The sequence below is a fragment of the Schistocerca cancellata genome, chromosome 8 (assembly GCF_023864275.1).
Source record: "Schistocerca cancellata isolate TAMUIC-IGC-003103 chromosome 8, iqSchCanc2.1, whole genome shotgun sequence".
NCBI lineage: Eukaryota > Metazoa > Arthropoda > Insecta > Orthoptera > Acrididae > Schistocerca > Schistocerca cancellata.
In genome coordinates this window covers 540,220,497-540,241,223 of record NC_064633.1, presented here as the reverse complement: position 1 = coordinate 540,241,223, position 20,727 = coordinate 540,220,497, and the positions used below count along the sequence as shown (strand labels likewise).

General features: G+C 39.5%; 1 protein-coding gene across 2 annotated transcripts in view; it reads right to left on the bottom strand.

The window, feature by feature from the left end:
• LOC126094561 (phosphomevalonate kinase) overlaps nucleotides 1-20,727 on the bottom strand; it is a 61,034-nt gene that overhangs the window by 12,264 nt on the left and 28,043 nt on the right. For both annotated transcript variants that reach the window (XR_007521848.1, XM_049909017.1), the window contains exon 2: nucleotides 16,688-16,893. Coding sequence is in view for 1 of the 2 variants with exons in the window: in XM_049909017.1 (XP_049764974.1) it covers nucleotides 16,688-16,893 (206 nt within the window). In the remaining variant the exon portion in view is untranslated. The remainder of the gene's footprint in view (nucleotides 1-16,687; nucleotides 16,894-20,727) is intronic.

Sequence of the window (20,727 nt, the reverse complement as noted above, 5' to 3'; positions counted from 1 at the left end):
CTGCTGCACGTGCGGCTGCTCAACGACTGACGCCGTCTTACCAGAAATGTCACTTATATAGCTGCCAGTTATCAAACCGCAACCTCCGACCGCCAGTAGTGAGCCGAGTCCCTTATCTACTGTTCTATATGGTGAGTAGCAACTTTCCTTTTCATAACATTGTTAATAAAAGGTAATACAGCTAAAAGCTCCAAACACAGATGTGAATAAGAGTAAGGAGCTCCTGCTGATAGCAGGTATACAAGTCAGATTGGGACATTTCTATGAAATATTTAACCACAGTTCTTTGCAGGCATGTTCAATGGTGCAAATATTTAGGAAGTCAGACAGTATGAAGCAAAGTGTCATGTGTCCTAATAAGTAAAAAACCTGCAGATTACACTGCAGTGCTCTCCTTGGCTCATGATCATATTGGTTGGACCCCAGATGACTGGAAAACTGACCTGGCCAGGTGAGTTCTGATTTCGGTTAGTAAGAACTGATGGCAGGGTTTGAGTGTAGCGCAGACTGCACAAAGCCATGGACTCAAGTTGTCAGCAAGTCACTGTGCAGGCTGGTGGTAGCTCTGTAATGATTTGCCCTGTGTTTACATGGAATGGAGGGGGTCCTCTGGTCCATCTCAACTGATAACTGACTGGAAATGGTTCTGTTCGGTCGCAGCCATTCACGGACTTCATGTTCCCAAACAATGATGGAATTTATATGGATGAAAATGTGCCATGTCATCATGCCACTATTGTTATCGTTTGATCTGAAGAACATTCTAGACAATTCGAGTGATTGTATGTCCATCCTTCTGATTGGTGGTTTTATGGATTTCAGCCGTTCACTTATTAATAAAATGGAACATCTACAGCTGTCCTTGTGGTGTCATTTATTATATGGCTACTAGTTTCAGTGCTTCAGTGCACATTTTCAGCCTGTAACTGACACCAACTGACTCCAATTGTATACATGATTCTTTAGTGGCCAGCATCTATGAACAGGTTTCTGCAGATTACCTGTAACAATTATGTTGTGTCTCCAATTACAATTACCAACTACTGAGTTGGTAGCTGATGGTTGGAGACACAACATCGTTGTTACAGTAGTCTGTGAAAACCAGTTCATAGTTAACCCCCTTGGTGTCAGTTATGGAATGAAGATAGTACAGTGAAGCACCAAAACTGGTTGTCATATAATAAATAACATCATAAGGACAGCTGTAGGTGTTCCATTGTATTACATCTGAGAGAATGCTTTGGCCACTGTGAAGTAATGGGTGAGTTGTGGCACTCTGAAAATATTCTAAGTTTGGAATTGGTGTGGTCGCACGGGCCTCTCTGCAAGCCAGGGCTCGTCAGCAACCACGTGGTGCCGAACGGTAGCCGGCCGACCCCGTGGCTGGGAATTCCATGTTGACGCTGTGTCGACGACTGTGCTTTGTGTCAATGAAGGAGATCTGTATGCCAGGAGTGCCAAAGATGGCAGACTTTGTGAAACCATGATGGCAGACATTTCACTGTTCATGTAGAAATTAATAATAACCAGAGGAATTATGATACCTTAAAAAGAAGCATGTACATTACCATTTTTTGCACGGCGATTCTGACAATACCTTTATTAGTTTAAAGTTGAGTATCTGATTGTAAATTATACAAGTAACACCCAGCAACGAGTTTCCAAAATCTAAATCGTGAATCCGATTTTGTCGATCAACATGTCTTTAGAAAGCCATTAGTGCAAACCTAAATTGGTATGAATTACAGGCATGTAACTTGAATAGTACATGAGTTATTGGAGGTCAAAGTAGCCAATTACTATTGATCACGTCAGCCGTAAATACTCCATGGTTACACGAAAAAACAGTAGCAGCATGCTTATAAATATATTTATTCGTCTATGTCTTTTGTTTATATCTGATATATACTATTCAGGAAGAAATTGGTCAAATATTTACTGTGGTTTAGAAAGCACAGAGACATTAGGCTACTGGTCTACTTTTGTTGGTATTTCTTTGATATATGTTTACTAATTTGTTTATCTATTTAATAATGTGTATTACAGCGTGGTCCAGCTGTAGGAATATTTATTTAATTTCAAGTTATTTAAATGTAAATCCAGTAGTTTGTATGTGTTTCAATATGTATGAGAGTGTGCGTTGGCTTGGAGACATGGCAGGAGCGCTCTAGCCAATCACAGTGCTCGTTACTATGTTAGGTGACTACCGAAGTCAATGGAAAGACTGTATGGAAGTGGGGGAGGAGTATCGGGTGAGAGGACATGGGAGAGTGCTGGACGGGAAGGCGTGACGGACTCTTGCACGAAATACTTGGAGAGTGTTGAGCAGTTTGCGCACAGTCGCGAGAGAGAGAGAGAGAGAGAGAGAGAGAGAGAGAGAGAGAGAAACAGAGAAGTATTTCGTAGTGCTGACTTGTGCACATGTAAGATTTCCGTGACTTCTGCAGTGGAGACGTAGTATGCATTTAGAAGTGAATATCTTGCGAGCTATGTTGTTGCTCATAACTAATCATGTGAAGTAGGAATATATTGTTTCCCTTTATTCAACTTATATTTTATTTAATTGCTGGACCATCAATGCCATAAGTGTTTTACAGTAATAAATGGCATTCTTAAAGGTACTTCTGCTATCGCACTCATCATTTAAAGTTAAAATAGTACCTGCAGATTTTATTTAATTTCAGTCTTTCATTTATAAATTTCTATGTTACATTCAAAATTTGCAATCCGAGTGATAGGAACCTTCAACCATTTGATCCATGTGTGTATTCATATTGTATGCTTTGGACTCGGCAGTATTTGGCTTGTAATGCGGCAACTATGTATCCCAGCCCCTAGACAATGAAACCAGCCAAAGCTTTTAATATTTCAACTCTGAGTCTGAGAGTACATACTTGAGGGCCACCATTATTTTTTTTTAAAGCCTGCACCACCCAGATCACCTACATGAATCCCATCAAACTTTTATGAGACATAATCGGATGGTCAGTTTGTGCACAAAATCGTGCACCGGCAACACTTTCACAATTACAGGTGGCTACAGAGGCCACATGGTTCAATATATTTGCAGGGTACTTCAATGACTTGTTGAGCCTATGCCACCTTGAGCTGCTGCACTACGCCAGGCAAAAGGAGGTCCAACATGATATTAGGAGGTACCCTATGATGTTTGTCACCTCAGTGCAGTAAATAATGAATGTGATGCAGTAATACAGTACTAAAAGAAAATGGAATGTTCATCAGTGACTCAAAGACAGTATGTAATGCTCTCATAGAACAATTTAATAAGGCATACAGGGAAGAAATGGATCATTCAAGGCAAGGGATAAACTCAACTAAAACAGGAGGAGTATAACAGAATATGAGGTTCTGAAAATTATCTCACAGCTAAAAACAGAATTAGTGCTTGTGACAAGGACCATACTGGAAGCTTTAAAAATCATCGAGATACTACTAGTGTATAAAAAGGGAGCAACCACTGACAAAGGACTACAAGCCAATTTCATTCATCTCACTGCTTCACAAGTTACTTGAAAGGAATAGTTCTTGACCAAATGAAATCTTTCATTTCGAAATATAATCTAGTAAACAATTCACAGCATGGGCTACAAAAAGGGTGATCCACAATAACAACAGTAGAAAGTTTTTTCTATGGAGCACCGAATACACGGTATAAAAGAACCTAGGTGACTACAACTTTTTTAAATTTGTCTAATGTCTTTGTTTACGTGAACCATACAGAGATTTTATGCAAACTAGAAACTTATGGAATAAGAGTAGTAGCATTAGATTTCTTAAATTTATTATCTCTGGAATAGAAGACAATGTGCCAAAATATGTTATAAAAATGAAGGCAAGACCCTAACAGTGAAATCATAGCACAAAATTCTCAGTTGTGGAGTCCCACAGGTATATAGTCTTGGATTATTTCTGTTTCATATATGATAATATACAGTCACAAAACTCTTAAGTGAACTATGCTGATGATATGCACTTCATTAGGTAGTGCTGTAATGAGTCAAAAGCAATGCGAAACAATAAAGAGAACTTTGGTTCGATCACAGAATATATCATGAATAAATTTTCACTGAATAAAAATAAATTGAAGTTTTTGTTAAATTACAATAAATTTGAAGTGGAATACATGATGAATAATTGTACTTAGTTGAAACATTTGACAAGCATAAATTTCTTGACAATGTGATGGATGAGCATCTTACACAAAAGGAGCATATCAGCTACACCTGCAAAATGACTAGCTACTATGTTTACATATCGAAATATCTCACATTTTCAAGAACTACTCCTGTCTTATAACGAAGCTATGCACATGAATAGGGTAATCTGGCTTTAGGAGAGAGCAGATGCAATGCCTGTTAATCCAAGTAAACATCAATCCTATGGTGACTCTTTGTATGTTCTTATGCAATTATATTCTTAAGAGAGAATGTAGAAAATAGCATAATGAATAAAAACATTCATATAGAAGAATGGAAAGACTGGTAGAAGCTGACCTCAGGGAACATGAGTCTGGGTTCTGGAAAAATGTAGAAACATGTGAGGCAACACTGAGCTTACGGCATATCTAACAAGACACATTTAAAAAAGAAAAAAAAACAATGTTTATAGGATTTGTACATTTAGAAAAAGTTTTTGACTATGTTGACTGGAGTACAGTCTTTGAAATTCTGAAGGTAGCAAGGATAAAATACAAGGAGTTTAAGGTTACCTAGAACTTGTACAAAAACAAGACTGATACTGCAGGAGTCCAAGGAAGTGAAAGAGAGTGAGGCAGGGTTATCCCCAGTGTTATACAAACTCCACACTGGGCAAGGTGCGAAGGAAACCAATAAGAAATCCAGAGAGAAATTAAAAGTTCAGGGAGAAGAAACAGAAACTATGAGGCTTGCTGATAACACTGTACTTCTGTCTGAGATGGCTAAGGGCTCTGAAGAGAAGTTTTATAGAGTGGGCTGCGTCTTGAAAAGATATTATAATGTGAACATCAACAAATGTAAAACACTGGTACTGGAATGTAGTCTAATTAAATCAGGTGATACTGGGGGAATTGCATACGAAACAAGACACTAAAAGAAGTATATGTGTTTTGCTGCTATAACAGAAAAATAACTGATGATGGCTCTAGTGGATAGGATATACGATACAGACACAGCAGCAAGAAATGCATTTCTATAAAAGAGAAATATGTTAACATCAAATACGAATTTAAATTTTAGGGAGTCTTTTCCAGAAAGGTATTTATCTGGAGAATGGTCTTTTATGAAAATGAAAATTAATGTGAATAAAACAGCTCAGACAAGAAGAGAACAGAAAAAGAATTCTGATGTTTAGATGAGCAGATCAGGTAACTAATTAAGAGCTACTGAAACGAACTGTGGAGAAGAGAGATTTATGGCACAAGTTGACTAAAAGAAGTGGTCAGTCAATAGGATACGCCACAAGGAATGAACAATTTGGTAATGTAGGGAAGTGTGGAGGATAAAACTTACGTAGGTAGACTCATGCTGGCCTAAAATAAACAGGTTCATATGGACGAAAACTGCAGTAGTTATGCAAAGATGAAGAGGCTTGCACAGGATAGCATGGAGAGCTACATCAAACCAGTCTTCACAGTGAAGACCACAGCAATAACAATTACATGTACATTACATCTAATTACATTTAATACTTCAGCATCAGGAAACTATACTATCTAACACAAAATAAATAAGGGACCTCACATTCTGCCATCACATTTCATCAAAACTGATCAATGTAGGAGTTGTTGTTGATGTGGTCTTCAGTCCTGAGACTGGTTTGATGCAGCTCTCCATGCTATTCTATCCTGTGCAAGCTCCTTCATCTCCCAGTACCTACTGCAACCTACATCCCTCTGAATCTGCTTAGTGTATTCATCTCTTGGTCTCCCTCTACGATTTTTACCCTCCATGCTGCCCTCCAATGCTAAATTTGTGATCCCTTGATGCCTCAGGACATGTCCTACCAACCGATCCCTTCTTCTAGTCAAGTTGTGCCACAAACTTCTCTTCTCCCCAATCCTATTCAATACTTCCTTATTAGTTACGTGATCTACCCACCTAATCTTCAACATTCTTCTGTAGCACCACATTTCGAAAGCTTCTATTCTCTTCTTGTCCAAACTATTTATCGTCCATGTTTCACTTCCATACATGGCTACACTCCATACAAATACTTTCAGAAACGACTTCCTGACACTTAAATCTATACTCGATGTTAACAAATTTCTCTTCTTCAGAAACGCTTTCCTTGCCATTGCCAGTCTACATTTTATATCCTCTCTACTTCGACCATCATCAGTTATTTTGCTCCCCAAATAGCAAAACTGCTTTACTACTTTAAGTGTCTCATTTCCTAATCTAATTCCCTCAGCATCAACTGACTTAATTCAACTACATTCCATTATCCTTGTTTTGCTTTTGTTGATGTTCATCTTATATCCTCCTTTCAAGACACTGTCCATTCCGTTCAGCTGCTCTTCTAGGTCCTTTGCTGTCTCTGACAGAATTACAATGTCATCGGCGAACCTGAAAGTTTTTATTTCTTCTCCATGGATTTTAATACCTACTCCAAATTTTTCTTTTGTTTCCTTTACTGCTTCCTCAATATACAGATTGAATAACATCGGGGAGAGGCTACAACCCTGTCTCACTCCCTTCCCAACCACTGCTTCCCTTTTGTGCCCCTCGACTCTTATAACTGCCATCTGGTTTCTGGACAAATTGTAAATAGCCTTTCGCTCCCTGTATTTTACCCCTGCCACCTTTAGAATTTGAAAGACAGTATTCCAGTCAACATTGTCAAAAGCTTTCTCTAAGTCTACAAATGCTAGAAACGTAGGTTTGCCTTTCCTTAATCTCTCTTCTAAGATAAGTCACAAGGTCAGTATTGCCTCACGTGTTCCAACATTTGTACGGAATCCAAACTGATCTTCCCCGAGGTCGGCTTCTACCAGTTTTTCCATTCGTCTGTAAATAATTCGTGTTAGTATTTTGCAGCTGTGACTTATTAAACTGATAGTTCGGTAATTTTCACCTGCTTTCTTTGGGATTGGAGTTATTATATTCTTCTTGAAGTCTGAGGGTATTTCGCCTGTCTCATACATCTTGCTCACCAGATGGTAGAGTTTTGTCAGGACTGGCTCTCCCAAGGCCGTCAGTAGTTCTAATGCAATGTTGTCTACTCCCGGGGCCTTGTTTCGACTCAGGTCTTTCAGTGCTCTGTCAAACTCTTCATGCAGTATCGTATCTCCCGTTTCATCTTCACCTACATCCTCTTCCATTTCCATAATATTGTCCTCAAGTACATCGCCCTTGTATAGACCCTCTATATACTCCTTCCACCTTCCTGCTTTCCCCTCTTTGCTTAGAACTGGGTTTCCATCTGAGCTCTCGATATTCATAAAAGTGGCTCTCTTTCTTCCAAAGGTCTCTCTAATTTTCCAGCAGGCTGTATCTATCTTACCCCTAGTGAGATAAGCCTCCACATCCTTACATTTGTCCTCTAGCCATGTCTGCTTAGCCATTTTGCACTTCCTGTCGATCTCATTTTTGAGACGTTTGTATTCCTTTTTGACTGCTTCATTTACTGCATTTTTATATTTTCTCCTTTCATCAATTAAATCCAATATTTCTTCTGTTACCCAAGGATTTCTACTAGCCCTCGTCTTTTTACCTGCTTGATCCTCTGCTGCCTTCACTACTTCATCGCTCAGAGCTACCCATTCGTCTTCTACTGTATTTCTTTCCCCCATTCCTGTCAATTGTTTCCTTATGCTCTCCCTGAAACTCTGTACAACCTCTAGTTTAGTCAGTTTATCTAGGTCCCATCTCCTTAAATTCCCACCTTTTTGCAATTTCTTCAGTTTTAATCTACAGTTCATAACCAATAGATTGTGGTCAGAGTCCACATCTGCCCCTGGAAATGTCCTACAATTTAAAACCTGGTTCCTAAATCTCTGTCTTACCATTATATAATCTATCTGATACCTTTTAGTATCTCCAGGATTCTTCCATGTATACAACCTTCTTTTATGATTCTTGAACCAAGTGTTAGCTATGATTAAGTTATGCTCTGTGCAAAATTCTAACAGACGGCTTCCTCTTTCATTTCTTAGCCCCAATCTATATTCACCTACGATGTTTCCTTCTCTCCCTTTTCCTACACTCGAATTCCAGTCACCCATGACTATTAAATTTTTGTCTCCCTTCACTACCTGAATAGTTTCTTTTATTTCATCATACATTTCTTCAATTTCTTCGTCATCTGCAGAGCTAGTTGGCATATAAATTTGTACTACTGTAGTAGGCATGGGCTTCGTGTCTATCTTGACCACTATAATACGTTCACTATGCTGTTTGTAATAGCTTACCGTACTCCTATTTTTTTATTCATTATTAAACCTACTCCTGCATTACCCCTATTTGATTTTGTATTAATAACCCTGTATTCACCTGACCAGAAGTCTTGTTCCTCCTGCCACCGAACTTCACTAATTCCCACTATATCTAACTTTAACCTATCCACTTCCCTTTTTAAATTTTCTAACCTACCTGCCCGATTAAGAGATCTGACATGCCACGCTCTGATCCATAGAATGCCAGTTTTCTTTCTCCTGATAACGACACCCTCTTGAGTAATCCCCGCCCGGAGATCCAAATGGGGGACTATTTTACCTCCGGAATATTTTACCCACGAGGACGCCATCATCATTTAACCATACAGTAAAGCTGCATGCCCTCGGGAAAAATTACGGCTGTGGTTTCCCCTTGCTTTCAGCCGTTCACAGTACCAGCACAGCAAGGCCGTTTTGGTTAGTGTTGCAAGGCCAGATCAGTCAATCATCCAGACTGTTGCCCCTGCAACTACTGAAAAGGCTGCTGCCCCTCTTCAGGAACCACACGTTTGTCTGGCCTCTCAACAGATACCCCTTCGTTGTGGTTGCACCTACGGTACGGCTATCTGTATCGTTGTGGCACGCAAGCCTCCCCACCAATGGCAAGGTCCATGGCTCATGGGGGCAGGAATGTAATTCTGTAGGAGTAGTGGTGAAGAACAGTGGAAATAATTGAGGCAGATGTGTTGGCTCTTATCATTTCTGCCATGAAGGCATCTACCACTAAGTGAATATGCTTTGTACATACACAAATCAGTCTTGTTTCTATTGTTTCTAACCTTGTACATGACATATTTTGGCAGAGTGCACATGTGCAGGTGTAGTAAGGAGCTTATCTACAATAATTGAGTTCACTGATCTGATAAAACTTGTCTCAGCCTCAGGGCACATTCCAACATAAAAAACCAACTGTAAACAAATAAGCCACAATGAATAGTTCCTGAGTAACAGAATCCATCTTATTTATTTTATGCATGGTAGTATATCAATGAAGGAATATCATATATTAGCTGAAACGTAATTACCATCAGCGTTTTACACTGGCAAAATTAGCTGCTTTGGTATAAAGAACAGCACACATTTAACAGGTAAACAATACATGATTTGTAAACAAGATCGGCAAATACCTGGAGATATACATTTGATATTAATGGCTGAACTATCTGCAGACTTGGAGATGAAATCCTCCACTTTACAGAGTTAAATACATACTAATTTTGATCTGTAGCTTCCCATTCACTCTTCATGATTACTGGATTCTCTTCAATTTGATTTGCTGTCAGACCATCCCTTTCCTCTAGTTACTTCTGTCTAGATTTCTACATACAGATTGTATAAGAAACTTCCAGGCAGATTAAAACTGTGTGTCGGACCGAGACTGGAACTCTGGACCTCTGTCTTTTGCGCGCAAGTGCTCTTGCCCATGAAAGGCAAAGGTTCTGAGTTCAAGTCTCAGTCCAGCACACAGTTTTAATCTGTGAGGAAGTTTCATATCACCGCACACTCCGCTGCAGAGTGAAAATTTCATTCTGGAAACATCCCCCAGGCTGTGGCTAAGCCATGTTTCTACAAAATCTTTTCTTCCTGGAGTGCTAGTCTAACAAGATTCACAGGAAAACTTCTGTGAAGTTAGGAGACAAGGTACTGGCGGAAGTAAAGCTGTGAGGACAGGTCATGAGTTGTGCTTGGGTAGCTCCAGCAATTGCCAGTGAAAGGCAAAAGTCTTGAGTTCGAGTCTTCGACCAGCACACAGTTTTAATCTGCCAGGAAGTTTCATATCGGCACATACTCCACTGCAGACTAAAAATTTCATTCTGCAGATCATGTAACATAATATGAGAATGTTTAACATGATGTGACAATTGCAAGCTAGTGCAATAGGCAAGCCTGAGCAATATAAAACTTTTGCTGAGCCGCTGTTGTGAACAACTCTTCTGTATTCTGCTGGACAGGAATGTGATTTGTAGATCATGTTAAACTGTACGTCTCCCAATATTTGGTAGGGTAAACAAGTTTGAAGGTCGGATAAAGGTAAGGACTTATCACCTCCAATGACACCCTCGCTAATAAAGCACAGAGATGTTAAAAAAAACTTTCAAGTTGAGGAAAAATTTACTTTGCTTGTAAAACAATGGAAAATCCAGGATTCACTGTAACAATATTATGAAAATGATATCTGCGACTTTGTTTTTCTGTCGTGCCTATCTACAACTCAGCATCTCTACTATATGGAGTGTAACAACTATCCTTTTCATAATATTGTTACTTTGAGACCTCCAAAACATGTACACACGTAAGAAGAACAGACATAGCAGTTAGGACCAATAGGCTCAGCTCAACATTGCAGTCAAAGGAAACACTTCTCATAAATAACATACTATGCTTCTCCTATGACCTTAAAGCAAATTTTGTGGTTTAGCTACAATAAAAAACTATCCTTCCCAAACATCTGTGACATATAAAATGTGGGCACCTGCCTTTCTTGTGAAATGCCCTTCCAGTTGAGACATCTGAGGACGTTGAGAGAGTGACTGGGGGTCTCAACCTACAGGATCTTCTCTCCTCTCAATTCTGTCCCAGCTCCCAGCAAATTACTTTTTCTTTTTTTAATACATATTCTTAATGTGTGTCTGAAAATGCAATTCCTTAGACTTATGAGCCATGGACATTTGTCATCATATTTACTCACTGCCAAAATACAAAGTAGTCTTCAGCAAACCACCAGAAAAAAGTGCACTGAAAATTCTCTTACAGTCTAATGTATGTGGCAAATGTTTGCCTACTATAGAGTTTTCATTTATATCCTTGCTACATTCCTTTTTGGTGAGCTGCATTACTGAACCATATGTGAAAAGTGTAAAGAAGTACTGTAAGAAATGAATTGAGTTGTTAAGTTTTCTTAAACAAATACTAAAGATCAGGCATGGCTCAATGTTTCCATACGGGGGAAGGTTGTGACACCAATTGGAACTAACCTAGACTTCAGGTTGCACTACAGATAAGTCTGTCACCACAATTGCGATTTCAAAGGAGATGGGGGAGGAAATATTACACTCTTGCCAAAAGTTTCATATTGTACCTCCCTTCCTCTTCACAAGAAATTACTAATTAACTTACGATCTATACATAGCATATTTATCTGCCAACTTCACAATATGCGACACTTCATCACAACCAATCACACACACATTTTGAAGAGATACTAAATGTAGTGCATGTTAGTCTTGTGGTTTGCTTAGTGTTTTCTCAATTTTAATTCTAAACCGGAGACATTACCATATTCTATTGCACTCTAGCAAGACATTTGCAAACTGAGCCCTACATTAGATAGTCTTGCCAATGTCAGGAACAAAATCTATTCAAAACACTTTCAAAAAATTACTACCAAACATTAATTTAGTAGAGCCTTCAGGAGATCCATAGGAGCTGTACTTTGTAGGAGTGCCCCCAAACCCCTATTACAAAGAGCTAAGCAGCATTTCTAGGTGCAGCCTTAAGACTAGCTACTACCTGTTTGAAAAACATCACTCAATATCAACAGTTCCAAAAAAACGTTTACTGCCATTATTCATGTGGGAAATAAGGATATAACAAGATGGTTAAACATCCAGTTTTACTACCTGCTGATAGTAGAGTGACATGCAAATTAGAAGGTTGGTGTGTGTGGTTTGCTACATGCATGCACGCGCGCACGTACACACACACACACAGATATATATATATATATATATATATATATATATATATATATATATATATGATATGGTTATAATAGAAGGAAACATTCCACGAAGGAAAAATATACCTAAAAACAAAGATGATGTGACTTACCAAATGAAAGAGCTGGCAGGTCGACAGACACACAAACGAACACAAACATACACACAAAATCCAAGCTTTCGCAACAAACTGTTGCCTCATCAGGAAAGAGGGAAGGAGAGGGAAAGACGTTAGGTCTTTAAATATGTCTGCTTGTGTCTGTATATGTGTGGATGGATATGTGTGTGTGTGCGAGTGTATACCCGTCCTTTTTTCCCCCTAAGGTAAGTCTTTCCGCTCCCGGGACTGGAATGACTCCTTACCCTCTCCCTTAAAACCCACGTCTTTCCCTCTCCTTCCCTCTTTCCTGATGAGGCAACAGTTTGTTGCGAAAGCTTGGATTTTGTGTGTATGTTTGTGTTCGTTTGTGTGTCTGTCGACCTGCCAGCTCTTTCATTTGGTAAGTCACATCATCTTTGTTTTTAGGTATATATATATATATATATATATATATATATATATATATATATATATATATATATATATATATATATATATATATATATATATATATAGATGATGAGACTTACCAAACAAAAGCGCTGGCAGGTCAATAGACACACAAACAAACACAAACATACACACAAAATTCTAGCTTTCGCAACCAACGGTTGCCTCGTCAGGAAAGAGGGAAGGAGAGGGAAAGACAAAAGGATTTGGGTTTTAAGGGAGAGGGTAAGGAGTCATTCCAATCCCGGGAGCGGAAAGACTTACCTTAGGGGGAAAAAAGGACAGGTATACACTCGCACACACACACACATATCCATCCGCATATACACAGACACAAGCAGACATTTGTAAAGGCCTTTTTTCACACCAGATCTCCATTTGCTTTCTAGTTTTACCTTTATCTCTCCCCATATAGTTTTATATTTATTTTCATTTTCATTTCAGCCTCGTGTTCCACTTTCCACCATCTAGTACCATGTCACCCTGGCCTTTACAAATGTCTGCTTGTGTCTGTGTATATGCGGATGGATATGTGTGTGTGTGCGCGAGTGTATACCTGTCCTTTTTTCCCCCTAAGGTAAGTCTTTCCGCTCCCGGGATTGGAATGACTTTTTACCCTCTCCCTTAAAACCCAAATCCTTTTGTCTTTCCCTCTCCTTACCTCTTTCCTGACGAGGCAACCGTTGGTTGCGAAAGCTAGAATTTTGTGTGTATGTTTGTGTTTGTTTGTGTGTCTATCGACCTGCCAGCGCTTTTGTTTGGTAAGTCTCATCATCTTTCTTTTTAGATATATTTTTCCCACGTGGAATGTTTCCCTAGAAAGAAAGATGATGAGACTTACCAAACAAAAGCGCTGGCAGGTCGATAGACACACAAACAAACACACAAAATTCAAGCTTTCGCAACAAACGGTTGCTTCGTCAGGAAAGAGGGAAGGAGAGGGAAAGACAAAGGGATGTGGGTTTTAAGGGAGGGGGTAAGGAGTCATTCCAATCCCGGGAGCGGAAAGACTTACCTTAGGGGGAAAAAAGGACAGGTAAACACTCGCACACACACACATATCCATCTGCATATACACAGACACAAGCAGACATTTGTAAAGGCAAAGAGTTTGGGCAGAGATGTCAGTCGAGGCGGAAGTACAGAGGCAAAGATGATGTTGAAAGACAGGTGAGGTATGAGCGGCGGCAAATTGAAATTCGAAATTAGCGGAGATTGAGGCCTGGCGGATAGCGAGAAGAGAGGATATGCTGAAGGGCAAGTTCCCATCTCCGGAGTTCTGACAGGTTGGTGTTAGTGGGAAGTATCCAGATAACCCGGACGGTGTAACACTGTGCCAAGATGTGCTGGTCGTGCACCAAGGCATGTTTAGCCACAGGGTGATCCTCATTACCAACAAACACTGTTTGCCTGTGTCCATTCATGCGAATGGACAGTTTGTTGCTGGTCATTCCCACATAGAGGGCTTCACAGTGTAGGCAGGTCAGCTGGTAAATCACGTGGGTGCTTTCACACGTGGCTCTGCCTTTGATCGTGTACACCTTCCGGGTTACAGGACTGGAGTAGGTGGTGGTGGGAGGGTGCATGGGACAGGTTTTACACTGGGGACGGTTACAAGGGTACGAGCCAGAGGGTAGGGAAGGTGGTTTGGGGATTTCGTAGGGATGAACTAAGAGGTTACGAAGGTTAGGTGGACGGCGGAAAGACACTCTAGGTGGAGTGGGGAGGATTTCATGAAGGATGGATCTCATTTCAGGGCAGGATTTGAGGAAGTCGTATCCCTGCTGGAGAGCCACATTCAGAATCTGATCCAGTCCTGGAAAGAATCCTGTCACAAGTGGGGCACTTCTGGGGTTCTTCTGTGGAAGGTTCTGGGTTTGAGGAGATGAGGAAGTGGCTCTGGTTATTTGCTTCTGTACCAGGTCGGGAGGTACAGAAGCAAATAACCAGGAATGTTTCCTTCCATTATATATATATATATATATATATATATATATATATATAAAAAGAAAGATGATGAGACTTACCAAACAAAAGCACTGGCAGGTCGATAGACACACAAACAAACACAAACATACACACAAAATTCTAGCTTTCGCAACCAACGGTTGCCTCATCAGGAAAGAGGGAAGGAGAGGGAAAGACGAAAGGATCTGGGTTTTAGGGAGAGGGTAAGGAGTCATTCCAATCCCGGGAGCAGAAAGACTTACCTTAGGGGGAAAAAAGGACAGGTAAACACTCGCGCACACACACACATATCCATCCGCATATACACAGACACAAGCAGATCCTTTCATCTTTCCCTCTCCTTCCCTCTTTCCTGATGAGGCAACCGTTGGTTGCAAAAGCTTGAATTTTGTGTGTATGTTTGTGTTTGTTTGTGCGTCTATCGACCTGCCAGCGCTTTTGTTTGGTAAGTCTCATCATCTTTATATATATACATATACGGATGTGTAGGCTCCACAATGGGACACTGTTTCTGCATATGATACTATCTTGAAAAAATTGTCTACTCAGAAGAACTATTGCTATCATTTGTTAATACAATATCTGCATTCAATTCACATCACCCATGCTTTATGATGACCTAGTCTCACCACACCTACATTAACAGGAAAATCAACATAAAACATTCCATGCGCATCCTGAACAGTTCACCACAGGTAGATGTGGCAGAACAACATTGTTGTCTGATGTGTCACATGATACACTGCCTATTGCTACTGTGGGGAAAAAAAAGGGGGGGGGGGCTTCAAATGGCTCTAAGCACTATGGGACTTAACATCTGAGATCATCAGTCCCCTAGACTTAGAACAACTTAAACCTAACTAATCTAAGGACATCACACACACCCATGCCCGAGACAGGATTTGAACCTGTGACCTTAGCTGCAGCACGGTTCTGGACTGAAGCGCCTAGAACCACTCGGCCACAGCGGCCGGAACTATTGTGCAGTGACCAATCAGCTGCCTCATGTGCATGTGAGTCTGACCCTACATTTGACACTGCTTAAAGCACATAAGGTAGTTCCTCAAGGAATTTAATAATTAAATATTTCTAGTGTTACCTGCCTGAATTTTTCACTCTGCAGTGGAATGTATGTTCCTATAAAACTTTTCCATACAATATCCATAATACTAAGATCCTTGCTGGGCCCAGTTTTTAGTACTGATCCAGCACACAGTTTATATCTGATGTGAAGTTTCATTTCTGGTGGGTTGTCACCATATACTGTGACAAAATATGGAATTAAAAATGATGCAGTTTTTTAAAATGATTTCTTCCATAATAAGTACAAATGATATTTTGTGAGAATTATGTACTTATTTTCATTACAGTGAAACTGAAATGTAAATTAAGTTAAACATTGATTTTATACTGATTCAGGCAGCACACTTAGAGATATCACTTGGTAAATTCTTTTTCATTAAATTATAATGATAACTTTGAAAAATAATGCAAACAGTTTTGGACAATGATGCCCACATCTTTATACAAAATATCCAGTTTGAGCAACTCATGCAGTATTTAAAAACCAAGAACCAATGCCACACAGACATATCTGAACAACTAGAAGAAGTTTTGAGTGTTTATCCAAGGATAACACACAAGCCTGATTTAACATAGAATTCAGATGAACAGCTCACACCTATGAGCTAATTTTATTTAGTTTATTTACAATTTCTGCCAACAACATATTTGTTAACCCCATACTATTAATTGCACTGGAAACAACTACTGAGAGTATGGAGGTCTTTTTCTAAAACTCATCTGACAACTATTGTTATTTGACTGGTGTGTGTTGCTCATGCAACTTCTCACATGGCTACAGCCAAAGTAGTAATGCAGCCTTTATATGGGGAAAAGAAATAAAAATAACATAGAAGATGTTTCTCATACAGCCTTAACCAGGAAGACAATGTGACAGAAGAGCCCATGACAATAGGTATTATATATACTTATTTTTACAACAGAATTTCTTACCGTTGGACATTTCTATTGCACGCTGACAGAAGTAGCCTGGGTCTCTGGCCCTGACTGACTCTCCCCAACGTATCATTTCTAGCCGATAATTTTCTTTGTATGCACCTGTACCAAGCAGCTGATCAAAATCGAGACCCTTACTTTCAGCCCAATATTTTTTGATTGGTGCTGACAACCGCAGTACCACAGCATCATTAGGCTTCAGCCTAAAAAGGAAAGTTGTTTAAATTTAATCCTTACTACTATCTATAGCATTCTGTAACTCAGAAGGTGGTAGTGTCGGGGAGGGGGCGGGGGGGGGGGGGGGGGGGGGGGAAGAAGAAGAAGAAGAAGAAAAACATAGTATTATATTTCAGTGTCACATTTTTTTCTTTCACCTTTTCATTTCAGTTTTAAAAAATCTTAATGTATCTGCATCTCTCAATATTTTATTTTAAATATGGAGCGGCACATTCCTTGTACAGCTGCATTCCATTATTTCAGTGTGAATGCACTGCCTTTTTTTGTCATCTCTTTAAGCACGTACAGAACTATTATAAAGTACCGTCAGTTGATATACTGATGATTTCCTTCAGGCGACTGCTGGTAACCAGTGCAAGCACCGTTTATAACATACACAGCAGCTAGAAAAGTTTGAAGCGAGTCACTCAGTGCTGGTAAGTGTCAAAAGTTCTTTGGAATCACGCTATCTTCGTGCTTCCCACAACAGCTGGAGGATGATTGACAGATAAGACACACTGTGAACATAATGAATGAGGTGGTTGCAAATGTGCTCACTGGGTTAAACTCTGTGCAGTCTGTAGTTATTCGTGTATCTTGACTTTACAGATAAGAAGTTAAATGCATTACTTCACTGAAGGAGCCCAACCAACAGAAAAGATATTAATCATTTACTGGCCCAGTCAACTTTGGCAATTATTTTTGTATTTGAGAAGTGTCAGGTGGCATAATCGTTGGATCCCATGTTAAACTGTAGGTCCTCTTATAAATGGTTGGGTAAGTTGATTCAAACATCAGAGGGAGGCGAGGGCATACCAGCTCCAATAGCACTGCTGTGTTTACACCAACCTTCAGGTTAAGGTTGCACCTATTTACTTTACTATGGAAGAACATAATATGCAGGTGGAATCAAATGGAAATAGACCAAAACTGCCTTTCGTGTGGATTAATGGTATCTAGAGGATGTCACAATAACAATCCTTCAAGTGTAATATAGCCCCTGCCACACTGATCTTCCAGTAGTAGTTTCACACTGAGAATAACATGTTTAATCAAGATGTTTTATAGGTTAAATAATAGCAGTGCACACATAAATTGAAGTTTTATTCTAGCGAATAATTATAGCTAACATAGCATAATGTAAACACTCCAATCATGTTTCCTTACAAAGTAAATTATTGTTTTTTCTGTATTTTTATATGAATATATGCTACTTATTATAATATATACTAAATGTACAAATCACTTTTGTTGAAATCTTTTGTTGCTAGGTCTAGATAATTACCACTACTGTTCCTGGTGGAGAACTATTGGAGACAGGGAGAGGTATTCTTGACAAGAGAGACAGAATAACTTCTCATTTCTGCAATCACAGTACACTGTCTCACAAATTCCAAAGCATTACAGGTGTCTATGAAAATCACAATGGCTTAAAATAATGTTCATTAAACTGGAATGCTTCTTTGGCTGCATTTGGTTTTGTGGAACCAAGGTTCAGTGGCATCCTGTCTTGAGTTTCTGCATGTTAACTGCCTTTTAATTCCTTTACCGTGTAGATTTCTACTTGCCAAAAGAGTTTAATGTGGGATTTAATGAAGTTATTAAATTCTGAGTAGGGTAATATTATCTTTAAAAGCATTGTTCCCTACACAAGTATATCAATTTCTTCATTGTATCTGATTCCATAATGTGCTTTCAGACAAGTTATTTCTATGATTTTCCCTTTTCAATTACAGTGAATGCACTGCTCTATTATTTTGATGGTGTAATAATGTAGATATTCTGCAGTACTTTGTCATTATATGCTTTAATATAGACATACAATCAGTGATCAAAATTTTATTTGGATCCATGTCCATACTGCACTTCTGTGCTTCTAGAATTGTGATGCATTGTGTGATAAAAAGTAAGATCCCTTTTGGTAACCTTCTAATCATAAGCAGAAAAAGGTAACCTTATACAATTGCTTAGAGTTCACTTAGACTATTGGCGCAGACAAAATTATAAACCGGCTCTGTATTGTACATCTGCCCATACTTTCTTGAATGAATACTGACAAGTCCCCTGTTTGCAGCAACAATTAAATCTGCAGATAGAGTGTAGAGCCAATTTTATGATAAAAATTTGCATTTTGACAGTCCATGACTTGTGACTATCGTCACTAGTTTTTTTTTTTTTTTTTTTTTTTTCTTCCCCTGTTATGCGGTGGGATAGTGACATGTATTTCCAACCCCCTGGAAGGTAAGCTGCAATGGTAGCTTCAGTACTGACAAAAATGTAAAAGGCAACTGTCAAGTGAAACAGCAGCTGCATATGTGAAGGAAAGTTTCGTTTTTCGCCACAGTGGCACAAGTAATATTCAGACTTGTTTAGTGCGGCACTTATGACATGATAATCAAGCAGCATTCATAATCTATATTACTAAACAGTAGACCCAGTTCACAACACCCAGACCCAGTTGCAGGTTGCCTATGTACAACTTACAGGGGCAACAAAATTTTGATTTTCGATATTTATATAATTATTGGCTGAATTAAACATTTAAAATGCTGTCATGAGCTACTCATTACAAGGCATAATTTTATGTTAAAGGTTTAATGCAATAACTAAGTATTACAGTTAGATCTGCTTATGTCTTATGGCAGAATGACTTACTGAATGCAAATACGCAGACTATACTCACTCAGTATTTGAGAATGAGAGCACTTCATGACATGCAAAAGAGTTTACACATAATTTAAACCTCTACAAAACCTTTTCATGCCAACAACCTTAAAAAATTATGAAAGGTGGAATATTTATTGCTTACTATGAGAGGGAGTCAACTGAAAACCTTAAATATTTTTCTATGAACGAAATTGGAACACAAAATCAAACAATGAAAAGTTCATGTTGGAATATCAATAATATTACGAAAAGGATAAATTGCTACTCACTTTAAAGTGACACATTAAATTACATATGTGCACAATGAAAAGTCGGTTACACATTTAGCTTTTGGCCCAGTCTTCTTCAGAAAAGAAAAAAACACATTCACACATGCAAGTACACCTCACACACACAAGACCACTATCTCCAGCCACAATACAATTGTGCTGCGTCGCAGAGCTGCAATATGGAATGGAAAGGGGGAGGATAGCAGGGTACAGATGGTGGGAAAGAAGTCAGCACAGCCTGAAGGAGTGTCGAGGGGGCTAGATGGTAGTGGAACAAGGCCAGGTGCAGTGTCGTGAGGTTGTGGGGGGAGGGAGCAGCGCTTGCACATGATTCTTCCGTGGGGATATGCTCCATGTGGCAAAGGGTTGGGAATGGGAGTGGCATAGGGATGGACTAGGATGTTTTGGAGGTTGAGTGGGGATGGAACACCACTTTAGTGGGGTGGGAAGGCTCTTGGTTAGGATGTCCCTCATTTCAGGGAATGATGATAGACAATCAAAGCTGCTGGTGGGAGGATTGGGGGTGTGTAGGGATATGGCACAGGAAATCTGTTTGTGGATTAGGTCTGAGGAATAGTGCCTGCCTGTGAAGGATTTTGAGGCTTTCAGTATACTGGTCAAGAGAGTTCTTGTCACTGCAGAGATGCTGTCCCCAGGTGTCCAAGCTGTGTGGGAGGGATATTTTGGTGTGGAATGGGTGACAGCTGTCAAAATGCTAGTACTGTTGGTGGTTGATGCGTTTAATATGGAAAAAGATGGGAGTTGGTCCATGTTCACGAAGGGTTGAAGAGGACCAGGTGAAGCAGTTGGGTGAGAAGATGTTAAGGTTGTGAAAGAATAAGGATAGGGTGTCTTGGTCCTGAGTCAATGCCTCATCCAACCCAG